The sequence below is a fragment of the Lipomyces oligophaga genome (assembly GCF_038497815.1).
Source record: "Lipomyces oligophaga strain CBS 7107 unplaced genomic scaffold V1516scaffold_3, whole genome shotgun sequence".
Lineage (NCBI taxonomy): Eukaryota > Fungi > Ascomycota > Lipomycetes > Lipomycetales > Lipomycetaceae > Lipomyces > [Lipomyces] oligophaga.
The window spans coordinates 1,446,559-1,472,818 of NW_027117787.1; the positions used below are offsets into that span (position 1 = coordinate 1,446,559).

General features: G+C 44.0%; 12 protein-coding genes across 12 annotated transcripts; 7 read left to right on the plus strand and 5 right to left on the minus strand.

Moving 5' to 3' along the window:
• The first annotated feature begins 378 nt into the window (after positions 1–378).
• On the plus strand, positions 379–3,782 carry V1516DRAFT_293381 (vacuolar protein sorting-associated protein 35). The gene is made up of 3 exons (XM_066918864.1): positions 379–815; positions 872–1,278; positions 1,330–3,782. Exons 1-3 carry the CDS (start codon positions 509–511, stop codon positions 3,484–3,486), a joined length of 2,871 nt encoding a protein of 956 aa, XP_066778348.1. The 5' UTR covers positions 379–508; the 3' UTR covers positions 3,487–3,782.
• A 271-nt stretch (positions 3,783–4,053) lies between these two features.
• V1516DRAFT_673786 (ATP synthase complex subunit H-domain-containing protein) lies at positions 4,054–4,930 on the minus strand. The gene is made up of 3 exons (XM_066921966.1): positions 4,807–4,930; positions 4,429–4,483; positions 4,054–4,362 (listed from the first exon to the last, which is right to left on the minus strand). The coding sequence occupies exons 2-3, from the start codon at positions 4,463–4,465 to the stop codon at positions 4,097–4,099; spliced, it is 303 nt and encodes a 100-aa protein (XP_066778349.1). The 5' UTR covers positions 4,466–4,483; positions 4,807–4,930; the 3' UTR covers positions 4,054–4,096.
• A 1,866-nt stretch (positions 4,931–6,796) lies between these two features.
• Positions 6,797–10,789, plus strand: V1516DRAFT_685143 (uncharacterized protein; the record flags this gene model as incomplete). The annotated part of the gene is made up of 2 exons (XM_066923599.1): positions 6,797–7,920; positions 7,969–10,789. The coding sequence occupies 2 exons, from the start codon at positions 6,797–6,799 to the stop codon at positions 10,787–10,789; spliced, it is 3,945 nt and encodes a 1,314-aa protein (XP_066778350.1).
• A 627-nt stretch (positions 10,790–11,416) lies between these two features.
• Positions 11,417–12,563, minus strand: V1516DRAFT_622297 (kinase-like protein; the record flags this gene model as incomplete). Its single annotated transcript, XM_066919577.1, has 2 exons — positions 11,417–12,116; positions 12,181–12,563. The coding sequence occupies 2 exons, from the start codon at positions 12,561–12,563 to the stop codon at positions 11,417–11,419; spliced, it is 1,083 nt and encodes a 360-aa protein (XP_066778351.1).
• Positions 12,564–13,040: 477 nt separating this feature from the next.
• Positions 13,041–13,481, plus strand: V1516DRAFT_673794 (translation machinery associated TMA7). The gene is made up of 3 exons (XM_066921967.1): positions 13,041–13,133; positions 13,186–13,333; positions 13,378–13,481. Exons 1-3 carry the CDS (start codon positions 13,103–13,105, stop codon positions 13,391–13,393), a joined length of 195 nt encoding a protein of 64 aa, XP_066778352.1. The 5' UTR covers positions 13,041–13,102; the 3' UTR covers positions 13,394–13,481.
• V1516DRAFT_673795 (uncharacterized protein) lies at positions 13,420–14,509 on the minus strand. The gene has a single exon (XM_066921968.1). It carries the CDS (start codon positions 14,393–14,395, stop codon positions 13,490–13,492), a length of 906 nt encoding a protein of 301 aa, XP_066778353.1. The 5' UTR covers positions 14,396–14,509; the 3' UTR covers positions 13,420–13,489.
• Positions 14,510–15,006: 497 nt separating this feature from the next.
• On the plus strand, positions 15,007–16,314 carry V1516DRAFT_673797 (hemolysin-III related-domain-containing protein). The gene has a single exon (XM_066921969.1). The coding sequence runs from the start codon at positions 15,109–15,111 to the stop codon at positions 16,210–16,212; it is 1,104 nt and encodes a 367-aa protein (XP_066778354.1). The 5' UTR covers positions 15,007–15,108; the 3' UTR covers positions 16,213–16,314.
• V1516DRAFT_673798 (uncharacterized protein) lies at positions 16,249–17,938 on the minus strand. Its single transcript, XM_066921970.1, has one exon. The coding sequence runs from the start codon at positions 17,824–17,826 to the stop codon at positions 16,474–16,476; it is 1,353 nt and encodes a 450-aa protein (XP_066778355.1). The 5' UTR covers positions 17,827–17,938; the 3' UTR covers positions 16,249–16,473.
• Positions 17,939–21,553: 3,615 nt separating this feature from the next.
• Positions 21,554–22,621, plus strand: V1516DRAFT_695512 (dihydrouridine synthase-domain-containing protein; the record flags this gene model as incomplete). Its single annotated transcript, XM_066923994.1, has 1 exon — positions 21,554–22,621. The coding sequence occupies one exon, from the start codon at positions 21,554–21,556 to the stop codon at positions 22,619–22,621; it is 1,068 nt and encodes a 355-aa protein (XP_066778356.1).
• Positions 22,622–22,713: 92 nt separating this feature from the next.
• Positions 22,714–24,109, plus strand: V1516DRAFT_685149 (uncharacterized protein; the record flags this gene model as incomplete). The annotated part of the gene is made up of 2 exons (XM_066923600.1): positions 22,714–22,781; positions 22,828–24,109. 2 exons carry the CDS (start codon positions 22,714–22,716, stop codon positions 24,107–24,109), a joined length of 1,350 nt encoding a protein of 449 aa, XP_066778357.1.
• Positions 24,076–25,034, minus strand: V1516DRAFT_673806 (DASH complex subunit Duo1-domain-containing protein). The gene is made up of 3 exons (XM_066921971.1): positions 24,544–25,034; positions 24,205–24,487; positions 24,076–24,157 (listed from the first exon to the last, which is right to left on the minus strand). The coding sequence occupies exons 1-3, from the start codon at positions 24,727–24,729 to the stop codon at positions 24,126–24,128; spliced, it is 501 nt and encodes a 166-aa protein (XP_066778358.1). The 5' UTR covers positions 24,730–25,034; the 3' UTR covers positions 24,076–24,125.
• A 77-nt stretch (positions 25,035–25,111) lies between these two features.
• Positions 25,112–26,211, plus strand: V1516DRAFT_673807 (uncharacterized protein). Its single transcript, XM_066921972.1, has one exon. The coding sequence runs from the start codon at positions 25,249–25,251 to the stop codon at positions 26,173–26,175; it is 927 nt and encodes a 308-aa protein (XP_066778359.1). The 5' UTR covers positions 25,112–25,248; the 3' UTR covers positions 26,176–26,211.
• The last annotated feature ends 49 nt before the right edge of the window (positions 26,212–26,260 follow it).

Sequence of the window (26,260 nt, forward strand, 5' to 3'; positions counted from 1 at the left end):
GCAAAGAGGTACAGAAATATACGATGACAGCGGCTCCGTATTAAGGGTTTTATTCGTTAAAGTGCACGTGATACTTATCTAGTTCCCGGGTATAGCGTACAAATTCAGAATTATGACGAAATAGTAAATCTTAAGCTTCGAAACGCCTAAAAAAAGAACAATATTGAACCTCTTAACTCGTAAAGCATTCTGAAATCCCGAATACTCTTTTCCTCCACTATTAAATGGTCAATTGTGTTCCAACTCATCTTCAAGGGGGTTAGGTTATCCTATTCGGGCTTGGGACCACAGCGGAAGCCCGTTCTAATCGCCATCGTCTTCCACAGGTCAAGAAAGTACCACAACATAAACTGCTAAATAGCGGGAATAAGCGCAAAAAAAGCGGTCGAAAAGCAGCTAAAAGCAGCTTAATTTTGTCGTCGTTGTTTTCGTCTGCTTCTCTTCTGCTTAGTTTTGGTCATAAGACTTAGAAAAATCCTGTAGTCCATTTTTCATCGTCAGCCCGAATATGACTACACCGCTGCCTTCGCCTTCTAAGGAAGAGCAGGGCAGATTACTCGACGAAGCGCTCAATGTCGTTCGTCAGCAGTCTAGTTTGATGCTCAAAAACCTCGAGTCCAAGGGAAAGCTGATGGATGCACTCAAGCATGCTTCGTCCATGCTTTCAGAGCTGCGGACGTCTTCACTTGGTCCAAAGCAGTACTATGAGCTTTACATGGCCGTGTTCGACTCAATGCGCAATCTGTCCGTCTATTTGAAGGATAATCATCCAAATAATCATCTGGCTGATTTGTACGAGCTAGTTCAGTATGCCGGTATGTATTTTTGAGTTTTCTATCATGGCAATTGCTTAATAGTTTTCTGTTTTTAGGCAACATTCTTCCGCGACTCTATCTCATGGTTACCGTCGGAACTGTATATATGTCTGTTCCAGACGCACCGGTCAAAGAAATTCTCAAAGATATGATGGAAATGTGTCGTGGAGTTCAACATCCTATCCGTGGTCTTTTCCTCCGCTACTATTTGTCTGGTCAATCCCGCGATTGTCTGCCAATTGGCGACAGCGAGGGCCCAGAGGGAAACCTCACTGATTCTATCCATTTCATTATCACGAATTTTATTGAGATGAACAAACTGTGGGTTCGTTTGCAGCACCAGGGCCATAGTCGGGAACGTGAAAAACGTATGCGCGAGCGCCAGGAGCTTCAGATTCTTGTCGGTAGTAATCTGGTCCGTCTTAGTCAGCTTGAAGGTGTCGATGTGGAGGTTTACAAGAGCGTGAGTTTTGCTATCATGATTGTTTATAGGAATCACTTCTAACTGAATCAGACGATTTTGCCAGCTATTCTCGAGCAAGTCGTCCAGTGCCGTGACATTCTAGCCCAAGAATATCTTCTCGAGGTCATTACGCAAGTTTTCCCTGATGAGTTCCATTTGCAAACTCTCGATCTATTTTTGTCTGCTACTGGAAAGCTTAATCCCGGTGTGAACGTTAAGAATATTGTCATTTCTATGATCGACCGTCTCGCTGCTTACGCTACCCGTGAGGCGGAGGCTCAAGATCCCGAAGTTCGCAAGGCTCGAGAAGAGGAGGCAATGAAGAAATTGACCGCCGCTGTCAAACGCATCAGATTCAAGGATAATGTGGCTGAAGAGTATGGTTTGTTTAAGGACCACACGATTCCAGACAAGCCAGAAGAAGAAGGTGCAGCTTCTGCTCCCGTTGCTCCGTTGCCAGCTTTGAACGGTGACTGGGGTGATGGCAATACTGCCGAGGCAGAAACCGAATCAGGTACAGAAAGTACTGTCAATGAGGAAGCGTCCGAGAATGAAAGCGAAGAAGATAAGAAAGAGGAAGAGAGTGAAGAGGAGACTCCTGATGTACCGGCCGAGCCCGAGCAAGCTCCATTGTTTGGGGACGACCCAGACCCTGAACCAATTTTACCCAAACAGCAGGTCAAGAAACAAGAGGCAGCTGTTTCTTCGAGCAATTTGCTAGAAGAGATTCGACTCTTTGAAGTTTTCTTCGAGCAGATCCAGCTTCTGATCAAAGCACGACCAGATCTTTCGATTGGCGACGTGACCGCACTGCTGGTTTCGTTAACCAATTTGTGTCTGAACTGTTATCCTGCCGAACTGGGATATATTGATGAAATTATGGGATTTACGTTGGAGAAGGTTGAGGAGTTTAAGGACAGCGCCGATCTTCACTCTCCACCTGCCAAGAACAACATTCTTGCGCTTCTACTTGCGCCGATATCGTCGTACAAGTCGTTACTGAATGTGCTTGCGATTCCAAACTACCTACGACTATTGCATGCGCAGTCGTATGCCACGCGTCGGTCAATTGCGGCGGCAGTAGCCCACTCCATTCTTAAGAATTATACCAAGATCGAGATGCCCGAAGATGTAGAGGGAGTAGCCGAGCTACTTCGTGTGATTATAAAGGAGGGCCAGCAACCTGCTGCTCCGTTCGGTACGCCTAATGGGGTTCCAAGCACTCCTGGCGTGAATGGCTCGAGCAAGCGTAAAGACGCCGAGACGGAAGAAACGGTTGAGGAGCAAGGTTGGTTGGCGCGGATTGTACACTTGATTGAGTCAGATATTCCAGACGTGCAGTTCCGTATGATCCAGCTTGCGAAGAAGGCGTTCGCCGAAGGTGGTGATCGCATCAAGTATACCTATCCAGCGCTTGTAACTCTGAGCGTAAAATTGATTCAGAAGTACTATGGTAAGCGATTTGTGGACAATGCGTATGCGCAAAAGATAGTTGCTGTGGCCAAACTTGCGCACCAGCTGATTACGGAAATGTACAGCTCCGGCGCGACCCCTGATACTTGTCTTCGGTTGTACGTTTTCTGTGGTCAAATAACGGACCAGGTCGAGTCCGAGGAAGTTGCGTATGAGTTTTTTGCGCAGGCTTATGTTGTGTTTGAGGAGGCTTTGACGGATTCGCGGGCACAATTCCAGGCCCTGATTGTGATTGCCGGTGCACTTCACAGCACGCGAAACTTCAGCAAGGAGAGCTACGAGACATTAATCACGAAGAATGCATTATTTGGCTCCAAGCTGCTGAAGAAGCCAGATCAATGCCGTGCCGTGTACTTCGCTAGTCATTTGTGGTGGGCGGTTGAGATTCCAGTACGTGGCGAAGAAGAAGGGAAAACTGCTCTGTACCGAGATGGCAAGCGCGTCTTGGAATGTCTTCAGCGCGGCCTCCGTGTTGCTGATGCTTGTATGGATTCAGCAGTTTCTATAGAACTGTTTGTTGAAATCCTCAACAGATATGTTTACTACTACGACCGTGGCTGTGAGGTCGTTACGGTGAAATATGTTAACGGGTTAATATCTTTGATTATGTCTAGTCTTGCAAATTCCATCGATAACTCGGTGAATGACTCCCCGCGAAAGCATTTTGAACGCACATTGAATTATATCAATGCTCAAAAAGAAGATGATGAAAGATTTGAACAAATTACGTGGTAAATTTGTCTGTTTGTTTTGACATTTTGTGATTTTTATGCTATTTTCTATTTTTGTGGCAACTCTAAAGTTTAAAACGTGAAAAATACTTCTGTACTGAATGCTAGTCGGCCCAAGATGGATTTCTTGGATGTGATTGTTTGGTCTGAGAACGAATATGTATGAGTTGTTTGGATTGCATGTTGTTACTGTTTAATATACATTATTTTCTACTTCATACGTTTGATATTTAATAGATATTCTCGGAATTCAACTCTGTATTTACCACATGTTCTATCTATCGGCTTATGAATAGCCATTATACAATTATATAGATATTGCTGATATAATTTGTAAAGGCATTCAAATAATATAGAACATATTCATTGGCTAACACAGTACTACGTCAACTAGTTGAATTCTAACGCCAATGTAACCATCCTAGAGCCATTCTACAGTTCACATTCTAGCTCAATACGATGGCATAATTGAAATTCATTAAACAATGAAAGTATAGCTTGAAACTAGGCTAATATTGTAGAGTTTAGTATAGCCTTGGACGAGGCGAATTGATGACAGATGATGGAAATCAGTAAATGGAAAAGATGTATATTTCTAGAAACACATGACGGACTTAATGATGCTCATCATGAAGGGGCTCAACGACGAACCAATCGTCAAGGGATTCAGTGCTAGGCTCTTCGCCGACAGCGATTCCCTCGACCTCGACAATCTGCGAGTCGTACTCGGAAAGATCAGCAGGCGTGGCAGCCTCGAGCGATGGAGGCAGAGGAGCGGGGGGAACAGACCAAGGCTTGACCTGGCCAACCGAATCGTCAGCAGCAACAGCGGGGGCTTTGTAAGCCTTGAGCTCTTTGATGTAAAGATCCTGGAGAAGGTCTGGGATGGGTTAGCCGTGATCTAGAAATTGAAGAGAGATGAAGGCGGAGAAGAATGGAAATTTACCTCGTCGAGCAGGAGTGGTAGCAAAACTCCGTCGCATAGCCGGCAGAGAAGCGCGCTGAATAGAAGTTAGTATTATGAAGAAATTGATATAAAGCAAAGGGTAGCGACGGTTGGATGCGAAAACGGTTCACGATCAGGACGATTAAAGAATGGATCTGTTCAGAATAGCTCAATTTACTAAGAATTGATCCAAAAAAACAGAAACAAAGACGTTCAGAAGTATCAAGCATAAACCGAAACCGCCTGAAAGTGGACAAGGAAAAATAACTAAATTGCATCGACTAAAAGACAACTAGACAGGATTTCCAGGACGACCACGACGAGAAGGACGGAAAAACCAGAGAACCAGACTCGCTAACCGGCGGGCGAAAAACATACCGAAAAAACACGAATCGATTGGGAAAACATGGCGAACTGTGTTTTTTTTGGAATAATTGAGCCGATTTCGATATATAAAACACCAAAAATACAGCACTGGTTGCAAGGCAAAATAATACAGTCTTTGATGGAAAGCACGGAAAGAGTCGAGCCAGTCCGAAGGGCGAGGCGACCGGACACGCAATTGGCGAATCAGAGCGGCCTATCGCTGCGATCATGTGATAGAGATCTAATTAGGTAATAATATTATGTAATTATACTAATACGATTATGTAATACGATTATGTAATTAATTGAGTGCGATAATAGGGATTGGTACTGTAGCTGGATGGCAGGAGAGATTGCCCTAATTGTGTTTTGTTTATTTTTGTGGCTCAGCCCGGTCCTGGCGGTCAAGGCTTTTTTCATCCCTTCTAGCTTCCTGGTTTCCTGGCTTCCGGGTTGTCTGGCTTTCAGACCGAGTACGAGGATCTAATACAACATGAGGGGAAAAGAAGCCTCCTCCTATTACCCCCCCTGTGTAGTATTAACACCTGAAGACACGTCTCGACAAGCTCGACAAGCTCGACGGCTCAGACAATTTTTGTTCGCTGGGTAATATGTTCGAAAAGGGAAGATTTGCACATGCAAGGAGGAGAGGACGTCAGCGAGAATCTCAGACCTCTATGCCAGCATCTCTAGTGCACTTTCTGTAGTCTCTGCCCTGTCTGCAATTCTGCACCGTGTCCACAATATAGTATGTATGCATGTTTACATCCAGAGCATAACCGTCGAGTGAAGACCCGCTTACAGCAACATGCTACAAGCTACGTGCTACTACCTACTACCTACTACCTACTACCTACTACCTACTACCTACTAGCCACGAGCCTCGAGCCTCGAGCCTCGAGCTATATCTGCAAATCACAATTGCAAAAACTGCAACTGCAACTGCAATAGCCAACTGCAATCTGCTATCCGCCATCTGCTATCGGCCACTTACAAGCCCGCTCACGCTACTGCGCAGCAATCCTGCCTCTGTTCGTCCTCCCTCAACATCAATTAAAATTAATCGCTCATCTTCGCCAGCCCTCACCGCTCACAATTCCTTTCGTCACGTGGACATTCCTGCGTGCGCGGCGGATGATCCTCCCAACGGCCTCGTGCCTTGGTCCTATTTGGGACTGGCCACGGTCGGATTACGTAGAGAATCGAGGAAAACGGCGTCCTCAGAGGGGACCATTGCTGAACTTTACGCTAGAGTTTGTGCGCTTCTGTAGTGCGTCGTAGGGCGTCGAAAGGCTTCAAAAGGCACCACCACAAGGTAGTTGACTTCGTTGACTGCGTCGACGTAATTTCTGGGCTGGCCAATTTGCGGGCGTGCGTCCTAGAAACAGTACTAGCGAAGCTAGGTAGCTCTGCCACGCAGACCCTCAGACAAACTCACACCCAAAGAAAGTTAGCTAGTTAAGAAACCCATTAAAAAATCAGGTCCACTCAAAACACTACACAAAGCACTACAGTGCTCACTCTCCTTTGACTCTTGGGATCGGCCCTTTCACACACATAGGCTCTATTTACTCTCTTTCCTTCTCTCTCATTTCTTTCACTCCGAAATTCCACCTCTCAACCAACACTCGTTTCCATAACCAACCATCTCTGCTCTCTCGCTTAGTATCAACGTCTCTGCGTTCTCACCGAAAGCCGCGTCGTTGCAGCTCTCGATTGCTATTAATATCTATCCGTCGCGTTTGGTGTGAGTGTCTGGGACCTCTGTCTGGGAGCTCGACTACTTAGTACTACTACCACTAGTCTGCCTGTGTGTCTCGCTCATTTCTTCTGCTTCCCTCCTGTCTCGCTACTCCTCCCACAGCTTCCAGGCATTTTCCCTGCTCGGAGCTATAGACCGACTATAGTTCTTTCGTCGTTCAGTCTCATGTGTTGATTTGTCGCGCTCTTCGTCTCTGTGAATCGCGCTCTCCTCGTCGATCCTCCGCGCGGCCTGGCTCCCATGTCTCCCATGGCATCTTTGCCTCTGCCGCCTATCGACTCCCCGCCCGCTACTTCTGCTCCTGACAGCCTCCGGCCTCGCGACCCCCTGCACGCTACTCAGCGCTCGCCTTCGCTCAGCGCTACAGCGTCATGCTTCGCCCTTCCGTCGCCTGTCCTTCCTGGCCTACTGGCCTCTCCGGTACCTGCAAGATGCGCCCACGCCCAGTCTCCGACTGATATAGATCCCTCCTTACTTTCCATGCTCATGAGCGCTTCTCTATCTTCACCGACAACTGCTGATCTCTCCCTCTCTCCTTGTTCCTCGCCTGTCTCGCCAACTGCACCGATATTTGCCTCCGTGCCTGCTTCGCAGACTCCAAACTCGTATTTCTCGCACGATCTTCCTGGCTCGCCCTTCATGGGCTCCGCTCCCTCTATCTCCCTTCCCCCTCCTGCGGCCTCCTCCTCTCGCTCTTCCTCGCGAGCTCCCTCTCGGACTTCCTCTCCACGGCCTGGCTCCGCCGACAGCGAACGATCTTCCCTGCCAACACACCCGCAGACTGTCCATCTGTCTCCCTCGACCTCTAATTCTTCTCCGTTGGCTCAATCTGCACCTACAAGCCCTTTGCTCGCCATTTTTGCTGCAACAGACTCTGCTCCCCCTCCCTTCTCTTCTGCCGTCTCGTCCTCCTCCACTTCGCAGACCAATCCTGCTCTTCCATCTGCTGCTTCTCTCACTGTTCAGTCGTCTCCTACCTCGACCTCAGCGGCTTCTACAAATTCCTTCGCCTCTTCTCTGTCCTCAACTTCCTCCTCCAACTCATCCTCTGAGCACAGTCACATTGCAAATCGCGCCAGAAGTACTTCAAACTTCTCATTCACCTCCTCTTCTACAGCTGCTTCCTCAATTTCCCGGGCCTCCTCTTTCTTCTTCCGCTCTTCTCCTGCAACGACCAATAATTCGGCTTTCACATCCACAAATACCTCGCCGGCATCTTCGTCGGCCTCCTCGGTCTTGAACTTCTGGGCTCCTCCGACATTTGGCACCCAAGTTGTTACGCCCGACCGTCGAAAAGTCTCGGGTAAGAAACTCCAGAATTTGTGGATAGAAGAATATCGAGTTTTAGATCACGAATTCCAAAAGTGAGTTTTCTTTTTATTCTACTATTGAGCAAAATATTAATTTTCTAGATTTACCAACCGATCCACGATCCACAAGGCCAACGTGTTGCGAGTTTCAGTTTTGCCTTTCATTCGTTCACATACCGCTGAAGCCTCGTCTGCTACCGTTTCGCCTGCAGAACTTGACCGTCGTGTCCGCATTTTACATCGCTGGTGGGAGGCATGCTTGGCATCTCTTTATGAGCGTCCTCCACACGCGGTCTCTGCCACAGACCGAGCTGCTTATTTAGAGGCTGTCGTCGGTCTTCTCAATAGACGAGAGTGGCAGCTCTGTAAAAATCCATCGGCGACGGAGCTGTATCTTCAAACCATGACTAGCACGGTTAACCTTGCCTTGACTCGATTGATGATGAAGCCCACGCCATTATGCACTTCAGTTTTCGCTGGTTCAGTGCTTGCTCATGCTTTCTTCTATTTGCCAGGCATGGCTAGCGCATTGATTAATCTCATGCATGTCTCACAGTCCGATGTCAGTCGTCTGCGCAAACAGAGTTCCATGGCTCTGGGAGTTCTTGCTAGTACTGCCCGAGCGGCTTCTGCGGTTTTCCCGACACATCTCTCTTCTTTGGTCGGATCGACAGATGTTCTAAACTTCTCTGAGGTAAAAACTTCTCTTCCTTCGTTAATTCAGAATGAAGTTTATGGTCCTTGGGCTCAAAAGTGGTGGGGTCCTCGGGATACAGACGTGTTTGCCTCGTTTTTAAAGCATTACTTTGTCATTGCTACTGATCATGTCGCTTTAGCTGCTACGGCTGCTGCATGCACGCCAGACGAAGCCATTCTGGTGATACCAGGTATATTCTTCATCCTCGCAAATGCGCTGCGTATTTTGGATTCTTTGTCGAAACGCAATCGACGAGTCTTTGAGGGCTCGTCAACAGATTATGTTGATGCGCTTGCTCTTGAGATTTCAACCTCCTTGCGACCGACATCGGGTCAAACCACTGTGCGACAGATTGCTCACATGCGAATTATGTTGTCGATTAAAGAAATTCTTGATGCCTCAGGCTCCACCTGTCAAGCTTATTCTACCACATTGATGCGATTGTTCGAGACCACCTTACTACAGACCGCCGCGAAACGTGTTTCTGTCTATGTTCCTGAAAATTGCGTTTCATTGTGTGATTTGGTGCAAGCCAGTTTACATATTCTTGCAGGTACAACACGGGCTGAACAGTTGAACTGGTCGTTTTGGCTCGAAGTTCTCAAGCGGATGATGATTTCGGAAAGCTCACTGGCTGAGATTCGGGCAATTGTGTTTCTGTACGAGTTTTGGGACCAATTTGCTGTGTTGTCATCGGATTCAGGTAATGAAGATGCAATCGAATGGTTGCTTTCTGAGCCAATTTGGTCTAAATATTTCTGCCATTGGTCACCTCTAGTGCGATCGTATTTCATGAGATTGATCTGTTGGCGAGTGATTCGTACTACTTCGCCGCGCTCGAGTATTGCTACGATGATGATCACTATGCGACTAGCTGAATTATATCTGGCTTTGCGTTCTGCAGTTGCTTCTGGAGCTCAAATCAGTATGAAGCCTTGCTCACCGGTTCCAGGACGTCGTGTGGCACTCGTTCGATGTGTTACACGTGATTCGGACGCGCACCAATTTTTCTTGGCCTCTATGAAATATCTGCAAGAAACAATAACTTCTACTGAGTCTGATTTGCGCAGCTCGTCTTCTTCGTTGTCTTCGTTATCGGTCGGGCGGCCGTCGACGATAAGTAATCGATATGATGTGCACGATGAAGACGTGTTTATTGCTTCGCCTTCCATTTCACGCTCTTCCTCCTCGGGTTCGTTAGCGTCGACAAATAGTAATGAGACTAGCAAGGGAACTAGCAGTGGTGGAATTGCTACTGTACTGCGCCGCCTGAAATCTTTGCGATTCTCGTCTGCAAATGAATCCGATACGATAGCAGTAACTTCACTCTCGTCTTCAGAACCCCTTTCTGCCTTGCCATCAGCAAATAACAATATTATTTCTGGGCCAGCTGGTTTAATGCGCCGTAATTCGACTGCATCAATGAATTCGACATACTCAACGAGCTCCGTGATCACCACAGCCTCAGCTCTTACCACAGCTAGTCCAACAAGTAATGGTCAAGGAAACAGTTTGAATTTTAGTGAGAAATCATACTGTTTCATCTTGCAAGCCACGAACCAGCATCGTTTGCAGTATACAGATTCAGGTGCGCAAACTGATACTTCCAGATCTGTTCGATCGGTATCTGGTCCTGGTCCTGGGAGCCCGAGTGGGGATGGCTTGAAAAGCTTGCAGCATGCTAGATCAGTTTCTGCTGGTAGTGGGGTCAATTGCAATGGTGGATCTGGGCTGGGAATTAGCACTTTAACGGAAGAAGATTCCAGGAATGAGGTTGTACGGACCAAGAGCGTACGGAGCGTGAGGAGCGTGAGGAGCGTGAGAAGCGCAAAAAGTATGAATAGTATGAAAAGTATGAAAAGTACGAACAGTACGATCAGCAACAGCAGTATCAGCAGCAACAGCGCGGCTATGATTATGAATAGACCAGCTGGGCCGAGCCGAGGAGCGTCGCCGGCACAAATTTTCATGCCGCGAATTCCGTTTATTCGAACACCAATCTTACTGCTCGCCAAGGCTCAACAAAGTAGTAGCATTCCAGATCAGTCATCTTGTCCTACTCTGAAAAATAGTATAAAGTATTGTGGGCATGCAATTGCGGAATGGAACTCAATTGTGCGGCAATTTGAGCGGTTCGTGGAAATGAGAACAGGAAAAGATGGGATTACTATAGAGTTGGATATTGGGACGCCAAGTTTAGTTGGCGAGTCGCTGATTCCAAGTTGAGAAGGGAGGTTTAGAAAATTCGTAAGATAAAGGTATTGCATATGAGGTTTTGGATGCATTTAGCATAATAGATATTATTATAAGATTGTATAGGACAGTGAGCAGTTGAATTACTTCCGTAGATAACAAATTACATATATTAAATTTCCTCCGACTCTGGTCATTCGTGAGGACTCCAGGTAACTCACTGATTATTCATAGATGGATATTGATCGGCTGTTTTAAGTATAAAGCAGCTTTCACAGTGACTATATACTGTTTGATCTCTATCGTACGATTACATGATAATTTTACATCTAATGTACGGCATCAGTGAAAGGTGAAAGTGAGCAATTGATGAAGTAGTACATGCTAGTTGAAATGCATCCATGTTCCAAATTTTGCTTGTATGTCTGACCATACTCGTATTATTATATACCAAGTTTCGATCTTATGATTTTTATTAGCCATTATCAGAAATTCGTATATTCAATTTACTCGCAGTTATGATATTAAGAGTAAATATAGGACGAACTATATTTCTGTGAACTTTTTGTCTATTGTATATGTATATATATTTAAGCATTAAGCAAGGAGAACACCAGCAACACCGATACTAGAAATCCACGAAGTACATTCTGAATTGGATCAGTTGAAAAACGGATGATTCAACGCAGCCTGTGCCGAAATCCTTTTTTCCGGATTCAAATTCAGCATTTTATCAAGCAAGTCGACAAAGGCCGGAGGCGGTGGTGGCGGAGATATCGCGATTGGAGAAGCAGACGATAGCAGAGCAGAACGTAAATCGCGAATGGTATTTGTTCCGTTCGGAAAAGTGATTGATTTTGTAGTTATCTTTCCGGTAAGTTTGTTTGACTCTCTAGATTGAAATTCAAGCTTCTCATCGAAGTGAGAATTAGTGAACAAGCCCTTGCGAAGAAGTTTATGTGGTAACTTTCCACGGAGCTGCATAATAAGTTTTAGCATGTTGTTGTTTGTGGATCCAGGAAAGAGTACGCGACCGGTGTATAATTCTGCAAGAGTGCATGCTGCGGACCAGATGTCAACAGCGTACGAGTACGGTAAGCCGACAATGATTTCCGGAGCTCGGTAGAATCGCGACGCGAGATATGGGGTGATTTCGTTGTCAGATATGTCGGAGGCCGAACCAAGGTCGCCGAGTTTAAGACTCGTGTGTGCTTTGTTCAAGAAGATATTATCTGGTTTAAGATCTGCATGAAGAACATGATTGTTTTCGAGATGGGCGAGCGCGAGGAATAGTTGATGTGCGAGATCACGAATTTCAGCGATTGTCATTCGAGTCTTGATTACAGTCCGCATGTCGCAGCTGCAAAAGATAAGTTAGAAGACTTAACTAGATTTATTTAAATTGATCGAATGACGATACATACCTCATTCCCTCGAAGACAAGACACAGATGGCCACGGTACTGAAATGACCGGACAAGTCGAATGACATGGCACATGTCGTCAGGATCTGTCCGGTTCAGCAGCTGGAGAATGGAAATCTCCTTCATCCCGGCTTTGTACATGACGCTATTATTGCGGATGATTTTTATCGCCACAGGCTCGTTTGTTGCCGTATCAACTGCGCGTACTACTGTCGAAAATACGCCCTTCCCTAGGCTAGCCTGGATATGATATCGTTCATCAAACACCTGTCCTATCACGGTCCTGTAGTATCCTTCAGCGTCGTCGTAGTTGGAGTTGATGTCGATCGAATCATCAATCACAGCTATTGACTCGCTGGGCGCAGACCGAGGATCCGCAAACATATCGTCATCGTCTTCAGAAATTTCATCTCGTTGAATCAATTTTGAAAGGGTATCTAGTTCTGTGCTTTGATTCAGTTTAGTTTTCTTTGTCGGAACCGACAAGCATTCTTTCTTCCGTTTTCCAGTCATTTTGTACTATACGCTATACAATAATATGTCTTAACCAATTCGTTTGTCATCTATACAATTCTTATATCATCTATTCCAATTCAGTTTGTAGTTTCAGCTCAATAGATAATATGAGAAACCCATATACTATCTATATTAGCTCAAATAGTTATATAAATATATATAAATTGAATATTATCATGTATCTCTTATCAGCATTATTATTCCTTTATGAAGTTGCAAGAAATGAACAGATCTAGAAAAGTTATTTTTTTATATTATATTCATTGTTATTTGGTTGATGCAAGCTAGATATCCGTCATGTGACGTAATAATTTTCTTCGTGGCAATTCTATCTATAATCCAGCAGCCATCTTGAATCAGTACATACCAAAAAAGATAATCTAGTATATACTGAACTTCAATACGATATGTCTGGAAGACAAGGAGGAAAACTCAAACGTAAGTGGATCAAGAAGTATCAAGTATGTATATTATATATTAACTATACCAGCGATGAAGGCGGCGAAAAAGGAACGCAAAGACCTCGACGATGAGGATAAAGCTTTTCTAGAAAAGAAAAAAGCAGAGGCTGCTGCACGCAAGGAGATGGCTCAAAAAGCTGCAAAGGGCGGACCTTTAGCAACTGGTGGAATAAAAAAGTGAGTCGAGTGAAGTTGAATTGAGTTTATACTGATACAGAAAGATCTGGCAAGAAGTGATGAATTTGATTAGGATTCTCCATGTTATAATAATACAAGAATGAATATAAGAATGATTTTATAAGGATAATGTACAAAGGTCATGATGTTATAATACTATTTGCGTTGGCGAATCACAACGCGATCATTCTCCAACCTCCACCGACAGCCCAAGTCAAGACACTGATCCCAGCAATATCCCACGAGTCCTTCCAGCTCTGTTTTACTCATGAAGAAATATGCGGAACCAATGGTTTTCATACAGGCAATAGCCATATTCCGGGCCCCGTGGTCCATTAATTTCCGGCGCGCGTTGTCGGACTCGGCCTTGTATCTGGTCCGCCACAGCACGTAGTCTTTATCGGTCCAAGAAATGATAATTTGGCGGAGGGGGAGGTCATCCTGAATATTGTACCGATACAAGGCGTCGAATGCTGCAGCGGGATCATTCGCGAAATGCGTCAGATGGAGAACGTAAAGACCGGCAATCTCGTACCGCTCGGCAGTAGTTAGCGGTACAACCGGATCGATCACATCGAGAAGCGTTTTCAAAGATGGAAGATACGACTGGTAGTGACCTAAGAGAACTGTAACGCGCGCGGAAAACAGAAACACGATCTTCGAAAAGGAAGTCGGTGGACCAGATGCGAGAACTGTCTCGCGAAGTTTTCGAAGTCCGACAAGAATTTGGTCAAATTGGCTTTCCTTAGTTTCGGTACCTTTCTTGTCCATATAATTGATATCGGTAACCTTGCTCTCCACATTTTCAGTGTCTATATTTTTATCGACGTCGCTATTTCCACGCACACCATCTCCCAGTCCGTCAGTGACTGAACCTTCAGGTTCCGATTCGCTAACTCCAGGGTCAAAAGAAAGCTTCTGCAATGACTGCCGTAATGAATCGACACTAGGTGAATCGGCACAGATCCGCAGATACTGGCGTTGCAGCTGTGCAAAATACCGTTCTTGCTGCTGCTTGTCGATCAGGTCCGCGCCTCGCGAAATATATCCGATTTCGGCCATTTCATGTTGTATTTATACGTATATATACGTAAGAGCGTTTACATACATGCATATATACGTTACAGACATCTATACTTCGTGTAAATATATCTATATCTGCATATGTTATCACATGATTTTCACGTGCAAATCTGTTGGGGTAAATATTACTGTCGTCTGAAGTCTTGAATTAGATATTGCATAATACATACAGTATATACCTTTATACAGTCTAACAAATACCTAATGTATATTATACTATAGAATAAGCCATGACCCATATAGATGATCAAGGCAAGTTAACTTCAGTAGAGTCAAGTTCTAATTTGCGTCGATTTCGCTCTGATCTAACTCTGATCTAACTCTGATCTAACTCTGATCTGGCTGTGGTTCCATGTGTATCTCTGTCCACCGATATTTATATGTATATATTTGCTGGTTTACTTATATTGTTATATATCAATATGAAATGTAGCTTATACCGCCCAATTACGCAACACAGAACAGTATAACAGCTTATGTAAGTCTGTTAAGTATGTTAAGTAACCGTTCAACTGTTGGATCCGTTGACTCCGTCCCCAACTCCCAGCAATCACATTATAATTATTTCTGTTGCATAGTATTGGATTGAAGTATTTTTAAAGATTATATATTCCAGCATAAGGTAGAATAGTGCTATACACTGTATCCCATATATATGGAGTATATGGTTATAAAATAACACAGAATACATCATGTCTACAACTACTGTTCGAAGATCCCAAGAATCCGACGACTCCAGGGCACCGCTTATCCGGACTGTCGACTCGAGCGATCTGTCAGCCAATAGTGAGTTTTACGAGTTGAAGTTACGAACTAAAGTGCGAGAGGACCATGTTGGCAGTGACAGTGACGATGACGATGATAGTCTGGATAGTCTGCTTGAGGACGACGCCAGCCAGAATGAGGATGAGGATGATGAGGACGCAATGGCAGCAGCCGACGAAGGAATAATAAAACTGCTCACATTGGTCTGGCATGAGTTACCAGCCTGGCGTCAAGATAATATCTTTATCACATCTGGTTATCGTCGGGAAACGCTGTCTGCCTGGAAATGCATCGAGTCGTTGACCTATCTGCACAACGAAAGCGTCAACATTTACTCACACCTTGTCGGGTCGCTATTTTTCCTGATTTTCCTTGGGTTCACACTAGCCATGTTCTTACCACGATATGAGTCGACGACAGGTAAGGACTATGCAGTGTTCATCATATTTTTTCTCGGTGCCGTGTTGTGCCTTGGGATGTCCTCTACGTACCATTGTATCAACTGCCATTCTGAGTCAGTAGCTAAGTTCGGCAACCGGCTCGACTACATCGGTATAATCTGTCTGATATTGGGTTCCTTTGTGCCAGCCATTTTTTACGGTCTTCACGCATTACCCCAGTATATGCCCTTTTTCTTCGTTCTTGTGGGTAGTCTTGGAATCATCTGCACTGTGGTCACTCTACGCCCGATCTTCATCGACCCATCCTGGCGCCCGTTCAGAGCTTTGCTATTTGTCGCGTTTGGGTGTTCAGGCGTCATTCCGATCACATTCGGTGGAATTACCCAAGGATCTGAGGAACTTTGGAACAGGGTGGCTCTAGGTTATATGTTAACCGAAGGCGGGCTATACATCACTGGCGCAGCTATCTACGCGGCTAGAGTACCCGAACGATTTAAGCCAGGTTCCTTCGATTTGCTGGGTTCCTCACATCAGATTTTTCATCTGTTTGTTGTCGCTGCGGCGGTCTGTCATTTGAAGGGTATTATCAATGCCTACAATTTCTGTCATGCGAGCCGTGCAGGTCTATAACCATGGCTTACAATCCTTATTCTTACTACTACTCAATTCAAATATAAATAGAATGAATATTAATTACTCTAATGCGAATCGTCCAATGCAGACCGAAAACACCATACACCCACCATACCATACCACCGACCAGAATTAAAAGAAAATTTCCACAAAAATACACAATAAGAAATACACGGAGTAAAGGAGAAGGAAAAGGAAGGAAAAGAAATGGGCAAGGAGAACAGATAACAGATAACTAATGTAGAGACTGATGAGAAACTATATAAACATGGAAACCCACTTGTCATCTAACCACCCAACCTTTTCAAAAGCAACGAAAAGACGAGTGGCTTTATTCACGTCGATCCGGCATGCCTTCTGGCTATCTGTTCGTCTGAACGGCAATCCTCTGCGAGCTCGGAACACCCGTTCAGCAAAAATCCGTTTCTTCGAGTCCAAATAGACTGCACACGGTAGTCGAAGAGCGCTCGCAAGCTGAATTTCAAGTGGGTGCAGTAAATGCCTGTCCGGGTCTGAAGACAAGTCCATCGCATTCCCATGCCATGAAGTATTCATCGATTTGGCGCCCTCAAGAGAAGAAGTAGGAGGACAGTAATCGGGCAGGTTCTCATACTCGAGATCATGGACCACATTTGTCCGAGGTGATGTGGGCGGTGATGAACTGGCTGAGCTTGCAGACCCTGTAGTTCCAGCGTTAGCATTAATAGTATTATTACTATTCATACCAATTCCTGCTAAAGCTGACAAAGGCATCGTGAATTGAGTAGGAGAAACGCGCGCCTTGGGTGTTGCCTTGGGTGTACCCTTGGCCATCGTCGACTTGGGAGTTGCTGTTGATCGGGTCGCCATTGAAGGAGAAGATACGGTCGCGCGACCACCTAAATTTCCAGTTCCATTGCCAACTCCAGTACCATGTAACATTTGTTTTGACACACGAACAGACCGTTGATTTGAACTCAAGTTCGAACTTGAATTTGAATTCGCTTTGGCATTAGCATACACGCGTAAAGCATCACGCTGAAGAGCAAGCCAACGACGCGGATTCCGGCCGTACAAGGTAAACACAAAGCTGGCATCAAAATATTCAGAATCAACAGATTGTTTCTGCTTCGGCTTAGATGCTGGTTTTGATCTAGCGACGTCCGCAAGCGGTGGAAACAGTGAGGCGGTAGAGTCGGGGATCAGATCGTCATTGAAAAAGCTGTTAGGTCCACTAAAAATAGGCGGATCAGACGTGCCGTTCATGTTGCCGTTCATGGTTCCAGTGACGAGCTGTAGAGGACGTGTAACAACAGATGGTGGTGTAGGTGGGATGTCGAGTTTTCCTGCTTCTGCATTTGCTTTTGTATTTGTTGAAGTTGCTGATGTTGCTGGTCCAACAGGCGCTGCGAATGGAGACAAGGGAGGCGAAAGCAGGTGTCTGAATGAAACCGACTTCATAGCGAGTCCAGTACCATGTCCTCTTCCATGTTGATTTTCATTGCTGCTCAAGTAAGCATCGCGACAATCCAAATCAGTCTGTTTCGTTGTCTTCTCAGTCTGAATCGAGTTCGATGGCGAGGACAGATCAATTGATGCCATGACTGGCGTCAGTAGCGGGGTAGAAATCATGTGTAAACTTGTATTGACTGATACTATACTATATACGTATATATATAATGAACTATTATATAATACTATATAATATCTATATCTATATCTCTATGTATAATAGATAGAAGATAGAGAGATAGAAGGTAAAATGGAAGGAAAATTCACGTTTAAGAGCCGAAAGAAGAAGGCCGTGGTGGCCGAATGAGGCAACTGTGGCGCAGACCAATTGAGTTTGACTTATTTTGCTTACGCTGAGCTGTAACTAGTATTTCAATCGCTACTGTCTTTCTTTGTTCTGTATGACAAAAAAATGCGAATGTAAAGTGTCTGAAATCGCCGTAGTGTTGTATTATAGGCTATAATATGCTTTCAGTTGCAAATAGTAATTGGTACAAATTGTGAGGTACAGAAAACAAAATAATGTAGTGTTGACTGGATACACGGCTATGACGTAATGCGCCTCCACAGCCACATCACTTGACTCGCCACTCCCAACACGCATGTGACCGCTGATCCGCATGATGTGACTACGCTACTTTAGTGATTATGTAATGCCCTATTTATATAGATTTCTTCCGTCGCTACTTAGGCCAGTTCAACTTTGGTGATGTGTAGTTTGCTTTGTTGTATAGTGGTTGAAGTATTATGGGGGTTTACGTAGTAATGTAGGCAATATCATATTTGCTATCTAAGCTTAAATCCACGCGATTCTTATCTTATCACTATCACAATCACACCCACAGTTTCAGAATTCAGTAACATTATCTACCATTTAAAGTCATTCATATATCTTCGTCCATATTATATTTCTGCGAAGTATTGCCAACAGTAAGCTCCTGCAGTCCATCAGAGATCCAAAGACAACGGATCAATTACATGACGATTCAGTATTGGATTACATCATCGCAATTACCAATTACAATCATATCATGCAATTACAAGTGTTGCACAATTGCAGTATTATTACTATTAGTCTTAATATTATTATCCATAATATGATAATGCCAAACTTGCTAATACAAAAAAATTTGAACGAATAATGGCACTCACGGTTGCCACCGCCACTGACTTTTCAAAATGTCAAACCTGACTACAACTCGTTGGAAAAGCCAGAGGAGCCAGAACCTACTTATAATACCCACCTTTTCCAATGAATCCTGGAAGGTTTTACCCCAGCAGCTTTGATGCTGGTCGACACGAATTCTAGAACTGTAATTCTATACCATAACGATATCTTCTGAACGAGTTGCTCGTCCGTTACCTGTAATTGTATTCCTCCCATTGGGCACTGAAGCTGCATTATTTAGCTTACGTTCATCTCTGGCATGATATCACCTTCCCATTTAACTCGGATTCCACCGCTCTCAGCATAGCATGGCATTGACTAATTATGAACTGATTTGTCACTGTTGAAAGCATATCTTTTTCGTTTATGCTCTGATTTATTATGCTATCCGTTTTCTGTCGGCATACTAGATGCCGACTAACGAGATAGGTTTCTAAGAATGGAGGAAGATTGCAGAACTACAATCGGTTGTTCATCAATGTAGTTCTCACTTCAATTACAGATGCCATTTACAGATACAATTCCCCGTCGTCATCGTGGGCCAGTACGATGTACATTTAAGCACTATTGTTGCGCGACTGTAATTTGGTTTATGAATCTTACTTACTGCAGTTGACTAATATGAGGGAATAACATGTTTTTCTCACGATTACAAAACGTTACATGGCTCGTAATTTGTTTGTCAAACAATAATTCACCGTTACAAAAATCATATTCCGCCGTTAGTTTGAAATTATGTTAAATGCAGGACAGGAATTATCAATCACGTGAATACGCGTTCACGACGCGTCCTCGCTGTAGAGGATATGGCCAACGTAAACGTAGATTTATCTACTTCGAGGATGTGATATGCTATCCTGAGTATCCCTGTATTGAATACAATACAGAGATAGCTAAATGTCTCTGATAAGTTAAATAATATTTAAAGGTTCAACCATATCACTAGGTACAATATAAAGTTACAAGTTGCAGTTATTTTTCTATACACAAATTCCTGTTCATATTGTTGTATAAATTAACCCAACTGGAAAATGGAGTAGTTCTAGTTCTTATAAACATCAATTCTTTCAACGTCATCACGCAGCCCTGATAATACTCTGATTTAGACCGTCTATATCAAACGGTGAAACGTAGATAACGACTAGCTGCCTGATTGGCATCCAGGCAGCTCCATGCGCAGATATATCTGTGGAATTGGGAAGGAACAGATCAAATCTTGGTTTCACTGCTTAATTTAACACTCATATCGTGTCCTTCAGTTAGATACATGTTACTGAAATGCGCTTTACTGCAGCTGATGCTGTCAGTATACCTTTCTCATGCTGGCTCTCATTCTGAACTAGTCAATTATATAAGGACGCTGGAATGACAAGGAATCCCCTAAACTAATCAGATTAAATCTCAGCAAAACGTAAGTAACTACATCTTCGTCTAAATCTCATAGTACACGTGCATTTCATTTTGTTGATTTATTCGATGCACAAATGGTATACCCGTCGATGAACGTTTCGATTAGATTTTTTCATCTTGCTTGCGTGATGACTTGAGATCGACCATCAAATAAATTTCTCTAATTTCTAGCTGGAGAGCTTATATGCTATTTTTGTGGCAAGGCCTTGCAATACCAATTTCCCCTACGACATTCTGCCGAACCTTCAACCAGTGGCAAAGCCAAATTTTCTCAATCCGAAAGATCAGAAATTAGGAAATATAGGCAAATTTGCAAACTGCAACCGTTGGAGGATGAGAGCAGTGGTTGAATATTGCAATAGCCGCGCAATGTCAAGATAGAAATTGGAACAAAATATTTTAACCCGGTCCATCTTTCACAAAGTATTACTTATGCGCCAAATTGACATGTATAATGCAAACCAGCTCCACTTGCTTCAACTCACTTTACATGATTCTTAAACTCAGCCCAACAGATCAAATATTTAGATGCATCTAAAACTGGACCCCCCCCCCTCGATCAAAGTTCAAATTGCTGTTGAGAGTAGTAGTAGAGATATCTACGAAAGACTGGCAAGTAATCAAGCATCATTGTTGTCCTCATAGCTACAGAGATGTGATTGCTCAATCAATGTCCAGTAGATCAGCATTTGTAGAAAATTTATTAGCAACAGGACTGGGAATAGAAGCTCAATATTATTCAATACCTTGTTAGCACCAAGTTGGAATAGATCAGTCAGAAGACAACTTCAATTTGATTTCGTAGACAGAGCCGCTGCGAATCCTGAAACTGAAATGAGAAAAGTAGCTAATAAATGCTGACTCCAGTTAATCAGGTATTATTAAAATACTATATCAAATCCATTCTGCAGAAGATATAAGGAGCAGACATAATAATATAGTGTCCAAAGTGCTAGCAGGCGGCAGAAGTGGCTTTCCTCTATTTGGCAGTTAATTTTAGTAGTGTGGAATCTATTCGTAATATCGTCTTGGCCATTTCATAATCTGCAGATCATCTCACGGTTAAAAAATTACTATAATGTAGTACAAGTTTTTGAAAAGGCGGACGAAGAAGAGTGTGTCTTCTTGAACCCAGTTTAGTACTATTATATTAAACGCACATAAATTCACTATTTTGGCTCTCGCAATCCTAGAAATTTCTTCATCCGCGCCCTGGAATTGTGAAATAGATCATTATAATATATGTAATTCTCAAATAATGTGATGAATATGAATGACAATAATGATCCACTTCTTGTGATTGACAGTTTCTCAGGAGAAGAAGTTTCACAGAACAGGCCGACGAAGCGAGACCTCTTAGATTTGTTCTCTCATGCGAGGTCGTCTGCAACTCCCCTGTTTATCGCAGCGCCGATGGTGAGATACAGTAAGCTACCATACCGACTCCTTGTACGAGCACTCAACACTCAGATTACGTACACGCCAATGATGCTAGCGCGAGAGTTTAAGAATTCTGCGCAGGCTCGGTCCTCTGAGTTCTCAACATGTCGGTCAGATCGGCCTTTGATTGCACAGTTTGGTGCGTCCAACTCGGCCGATTTACTCGCTGCTGCACGGATTGTCGCACCATATGTATCCGGGATCGGGATAAATTGCGGATGCCCGATACGCGACCAAACTGCGCTTGGAATAGGTGCTGCGCTGATGGGCAGATTGGATACACTTGTCGATATGGTGTCCACGCTGAAGACGGCACTAGGCGAGGAGTTACTTGTGGAAGTAAAGATCAGGATTCATAATGACATAGAGTACACAAAGCAATTCGTGCAAGAACTAGCCGGTGCTGGTGCAGACGTCGTATCAATACATGGCCGCAGGATCAAAGATCGGTCTGGTGTCGTGCCTGCTGATCTGGATGCGATCCGCACGTTACGCAGTGCCATTCCAGAACATGTATATTTGGTTGCCAATGGTGACTGCTTTTCTTTGGATGATGCTTATCGGATAGCAAAATACACTGGCGCAGACGGTATTATGGCTGCGCGTGGACTGCTCCAGAACCCAGCACTGTTCACCGGCGCTCATATAACTCCTTGGTCTGCCATCGAGCTCTACTGTGCATACGTTTCTGCGTATGGCGGGAATATGAAGTTCCAGCATGTTCAATTAGCGTTGGTCGAGATGACGTTCGGATTGTTGACCAAACAGGAGCGTCAGTTAATTCGGCAGACGAGAAATTTAGATCAATTGTATGAATTTTTGAATAAATATTATATTTTGCGTCGACCGGGGCAGGAGTTTTTTGGAACCTTGACTTATTCGGGGTTTAGAAGATAATTAATATATTATTGATAAGCTAAAAAGGAGGAAAGAGGGACAGTAGATATTCGAAATGCGCCGCGACGAGATTGACTCCACTCTGCTGCAACATGCAGTTGAACGAACCAATGATTAGAATATTCAGAATCAAGCGATTTAGATCAATTGGACTTAGCCAGTAGGTTAGTTAGGATTAAATGATTCATGCTAATAGACAGATCCAGTTTTCGGACTTTGGCGTGTTCAGAATATGAAATTCTTGGCCATAATCGAAAGCAGCACAGTACGAAAGCAGACATAAAAACCGACATAAAAATTGAGAATACTATTGATTGGGCATTATTATCGCGTCATCATCAAGTCTCGTTTGACAACAGAAAAGTGTACGTTCCATGGACCGAAGGTGTGACGTCTTCGTTTCACCACATCTGGCTTAGAGACCATTGCCAATGCGAGTCATGCTTCCATCCGATCACCAAACAGCGATTACTCAATACGTTTCAGATCCCCGAGACTCTTCGACCCGAAAATGTAGTTGCGAATCCGACCGAAGTCAAGGTCGTTTGGAACGACGGTCACCTGTCGGCATATCCTCTCGATTGGCTGCATTTCCATTCGTATCAACCTGTTTTGGAGAAAATGGGTGTATTCCCAAGGACTCTCTGGACCGGGGACGAGATCGCCGCTAATCCACCGAAAGTATCGTATGATGATGTTATGGACCCGAACAACCATGGTGGTGCAGTCGCGGACTGGACAAGGAAGATTAAGACATACGGATTCTGCTTCATTGACCGTGTTCCTACTACACCTGCCGATACCGAAGCGCTGATTAACCGGCTCTCGTTCCCTCGCAATACACATTACGGCGGATTCTGGGATTTCACGTCGAATTTGGCCAAAGCTGATACCGCATACACTGACCTCGCGCTACCGCTACATACTGATGGCACATACTTTACCGATCCGCCTGGTCTCCAGCTGCTGCACTGCCTGAATCATCAGGGTACAGGCGGTGACTCGATTCTTGCAGATGGATTCAAAGCTGCCCGGGTATTGCTAGAAGAATCGCCAAATCACTACAAGACGCTGTCGCGGGTCCGCATCCCAAGTCATGCAGCTGGCAACGAGGATGTGTGTATTACGACTTCCTTAGCAAGAGCTGTGCTAAATCATGACGACTCGACCGGCACACTATTCCAAGTTCGTTGGAATAATGACGACAGATCAACTATAGACCGATGGTCAGATCCTGATATTTCTGTGCCAGAGTTCTACGCAGCCATCCGTGCTTGGGCGGAGATCCTAACTCGACCTGAGATCGTCTACAGGTTTAAATTAATCCCTGGCCAACCAGTCATATTTGATAATTGGAGAGTGTTACATGGTCGAACTGCTTTCACTGGTCAGCGTAGATTGTGCGGGGCGTATATCAACATGGACGATTTCGAGTCTAGATTTAGATTGTCTAATTATGGGCGGAGTCGTGTATTGATGGAGTTATGAGCTCTAATGACTATAGCTATTTCTTCCGAACCGGTTTATTTCCGTAAACTATGAATTAGAACTTATCCAACCAAGAAAGCAAACAAATCACTCACTTCTCTTCTGCAGAATCTCATCTCGTTTCCGTTTCGCCTCCACAAGCTCCAACCTTTTTTTCTCTGCAGCTTCCGCTTGCAGCAATTTTGCCTCCTTCAGCTTTCGTAGCTCTTCCGCGGATTGCTGCAGTTCCTGTAGTCTTGCTCGATGGGCGGCATCATCTACGGTCGATCCGCGCCAGGACTCATCAAGTATTAGTCGTTTCGTGTGGTTGGTCTGCGAAAGAATGCTAATATATCTGTTTAACAGCTCGTCAACGTTCAATGTGGATTTGACGACTTTCTGTGGGGTTTTGATTAGTATTAGCAATAGTAATTCAAGTTGAAGGTGAAAAATACTTCTAAATTGAGCTCTGAAATCGATATGCTGTCAACAACAGAAGAGATTGATTGATTCACTGCTCGGACTTGTTGAAGCTCGCGTTCCAGTTCCTGATTCACATCTGTTGGATTGATGCTTTGAGAATTGTGACTGGTAATAGAAGTCGAAAGGTCTTCTAATCGTGATACTAATTCTGAATCCATCCGGATATTCGTGGTGGGTACATGTAAACAAACTGGACTGTAGTATCTGATGTTGATTCGATATAGTTAAGCTAATCTGGCAGAATAAGGCCAGTGAATTTAACAAGCGATATCTGTTATGATCAACCAGAATATGATAAATGTAACGGTCCGTATGTGTCTGCTACTGATCACCGCAAATATTATTCTCGTTGACTGTCCGTATTATGCAGAGCTGTAATATACTATTCTAGATACTGCCTAGAACACAACAACTGAACAGCATGAATAAAATTTTGCTGCGAAATATATTCAGTATCTATAGCCATATCCTGTTAATGTGGGAGTTAGCATATGTAAATGTTGTATATAACGTATATGCGCGATGGCGCGACGCGTCGACGCGTTTGGGACATCACATTAGCCTCTTTCCGGCCAACTTTCTTCGATAGAAGTTACAATACTATTAAGTATAAATATATAAATGTTTATTGTTTACTGAGGACATATATTGTATATTATACAGTACAAAATACAGTAATGTCGACTCCACCACAAAATGAGGATGATTCCTGGGTTCCGTCGACGCCGAAATATGGAACGCGATTTGATTTCCCTTCAGATCTGGACATGGAACTGAAATCAGCGACAAAGACAAATTTATCCAAGCCAGCGCGATCACGGACAAGAACAAGAACAAGAACGATTTCAGGAGCGCAGTTAGGCGGGCCGATGATGACGCCTCGAGAGACGCCGTACAAGAACCGGAAGAACAAGACTAAGATTGAGGGTGGCTCGACTGCCAGAGTTTTGTTTGCTTCTGATTCGGTTGGAGATGTTTCTGTTACTGGAAATGACATAGGTGCGGGAATGACAAGTGATAGTAGAACTAGTCAGAAACAAGAGCATGGGCTGAAAATATTGGAGTCGCCGGAATCACCGCTAAATTTTGACGGAGTTTATAGACCTCGAGTTGAACGTGGAAGTAAGGACAGAAGTAGCAAGTCATTCGAAATATATAAAGACTATGACGATGATGTCTTTTCAAGCAAATCAAATACACCCCAAAAGCGAGCAAATCATGAACTGACACATCCACCTACGAAAAAAGGAATGATGTTTGTTTTTCGAGGGAAACGTATTTTCCGACCGTTTCCGCAAGAAGAGGACGAAGATGAGGATTTATCGATTTCGCCAATTAAACCAAGAATATTGTTTCCTAAGAAATCGGAATTAGAATTACAGTGTCCATCTCAATCTCCATCTCAATCTCAATCTCAATCTCAATCTTCCTCATCTCCCTCTTCTTCCTCGTCAATAGATGCAGGACATCTTGGAAAAAGCAAATTACTACAACAGAAGCTGGGTGTCGATCTGCAAAACAGCGCAAGTATTAATCACGGACCCGAGACTAAATTGAATTTGATCAGCGTGGAGGAAGAAGAAACTGATATCGAAGATTACTGAATTTGATTGTATTAATATATATAATATGTACACCACGACACTAAAAGTCCTATTTTGATCATACTCTGTTCATCTGTTTAAGTCG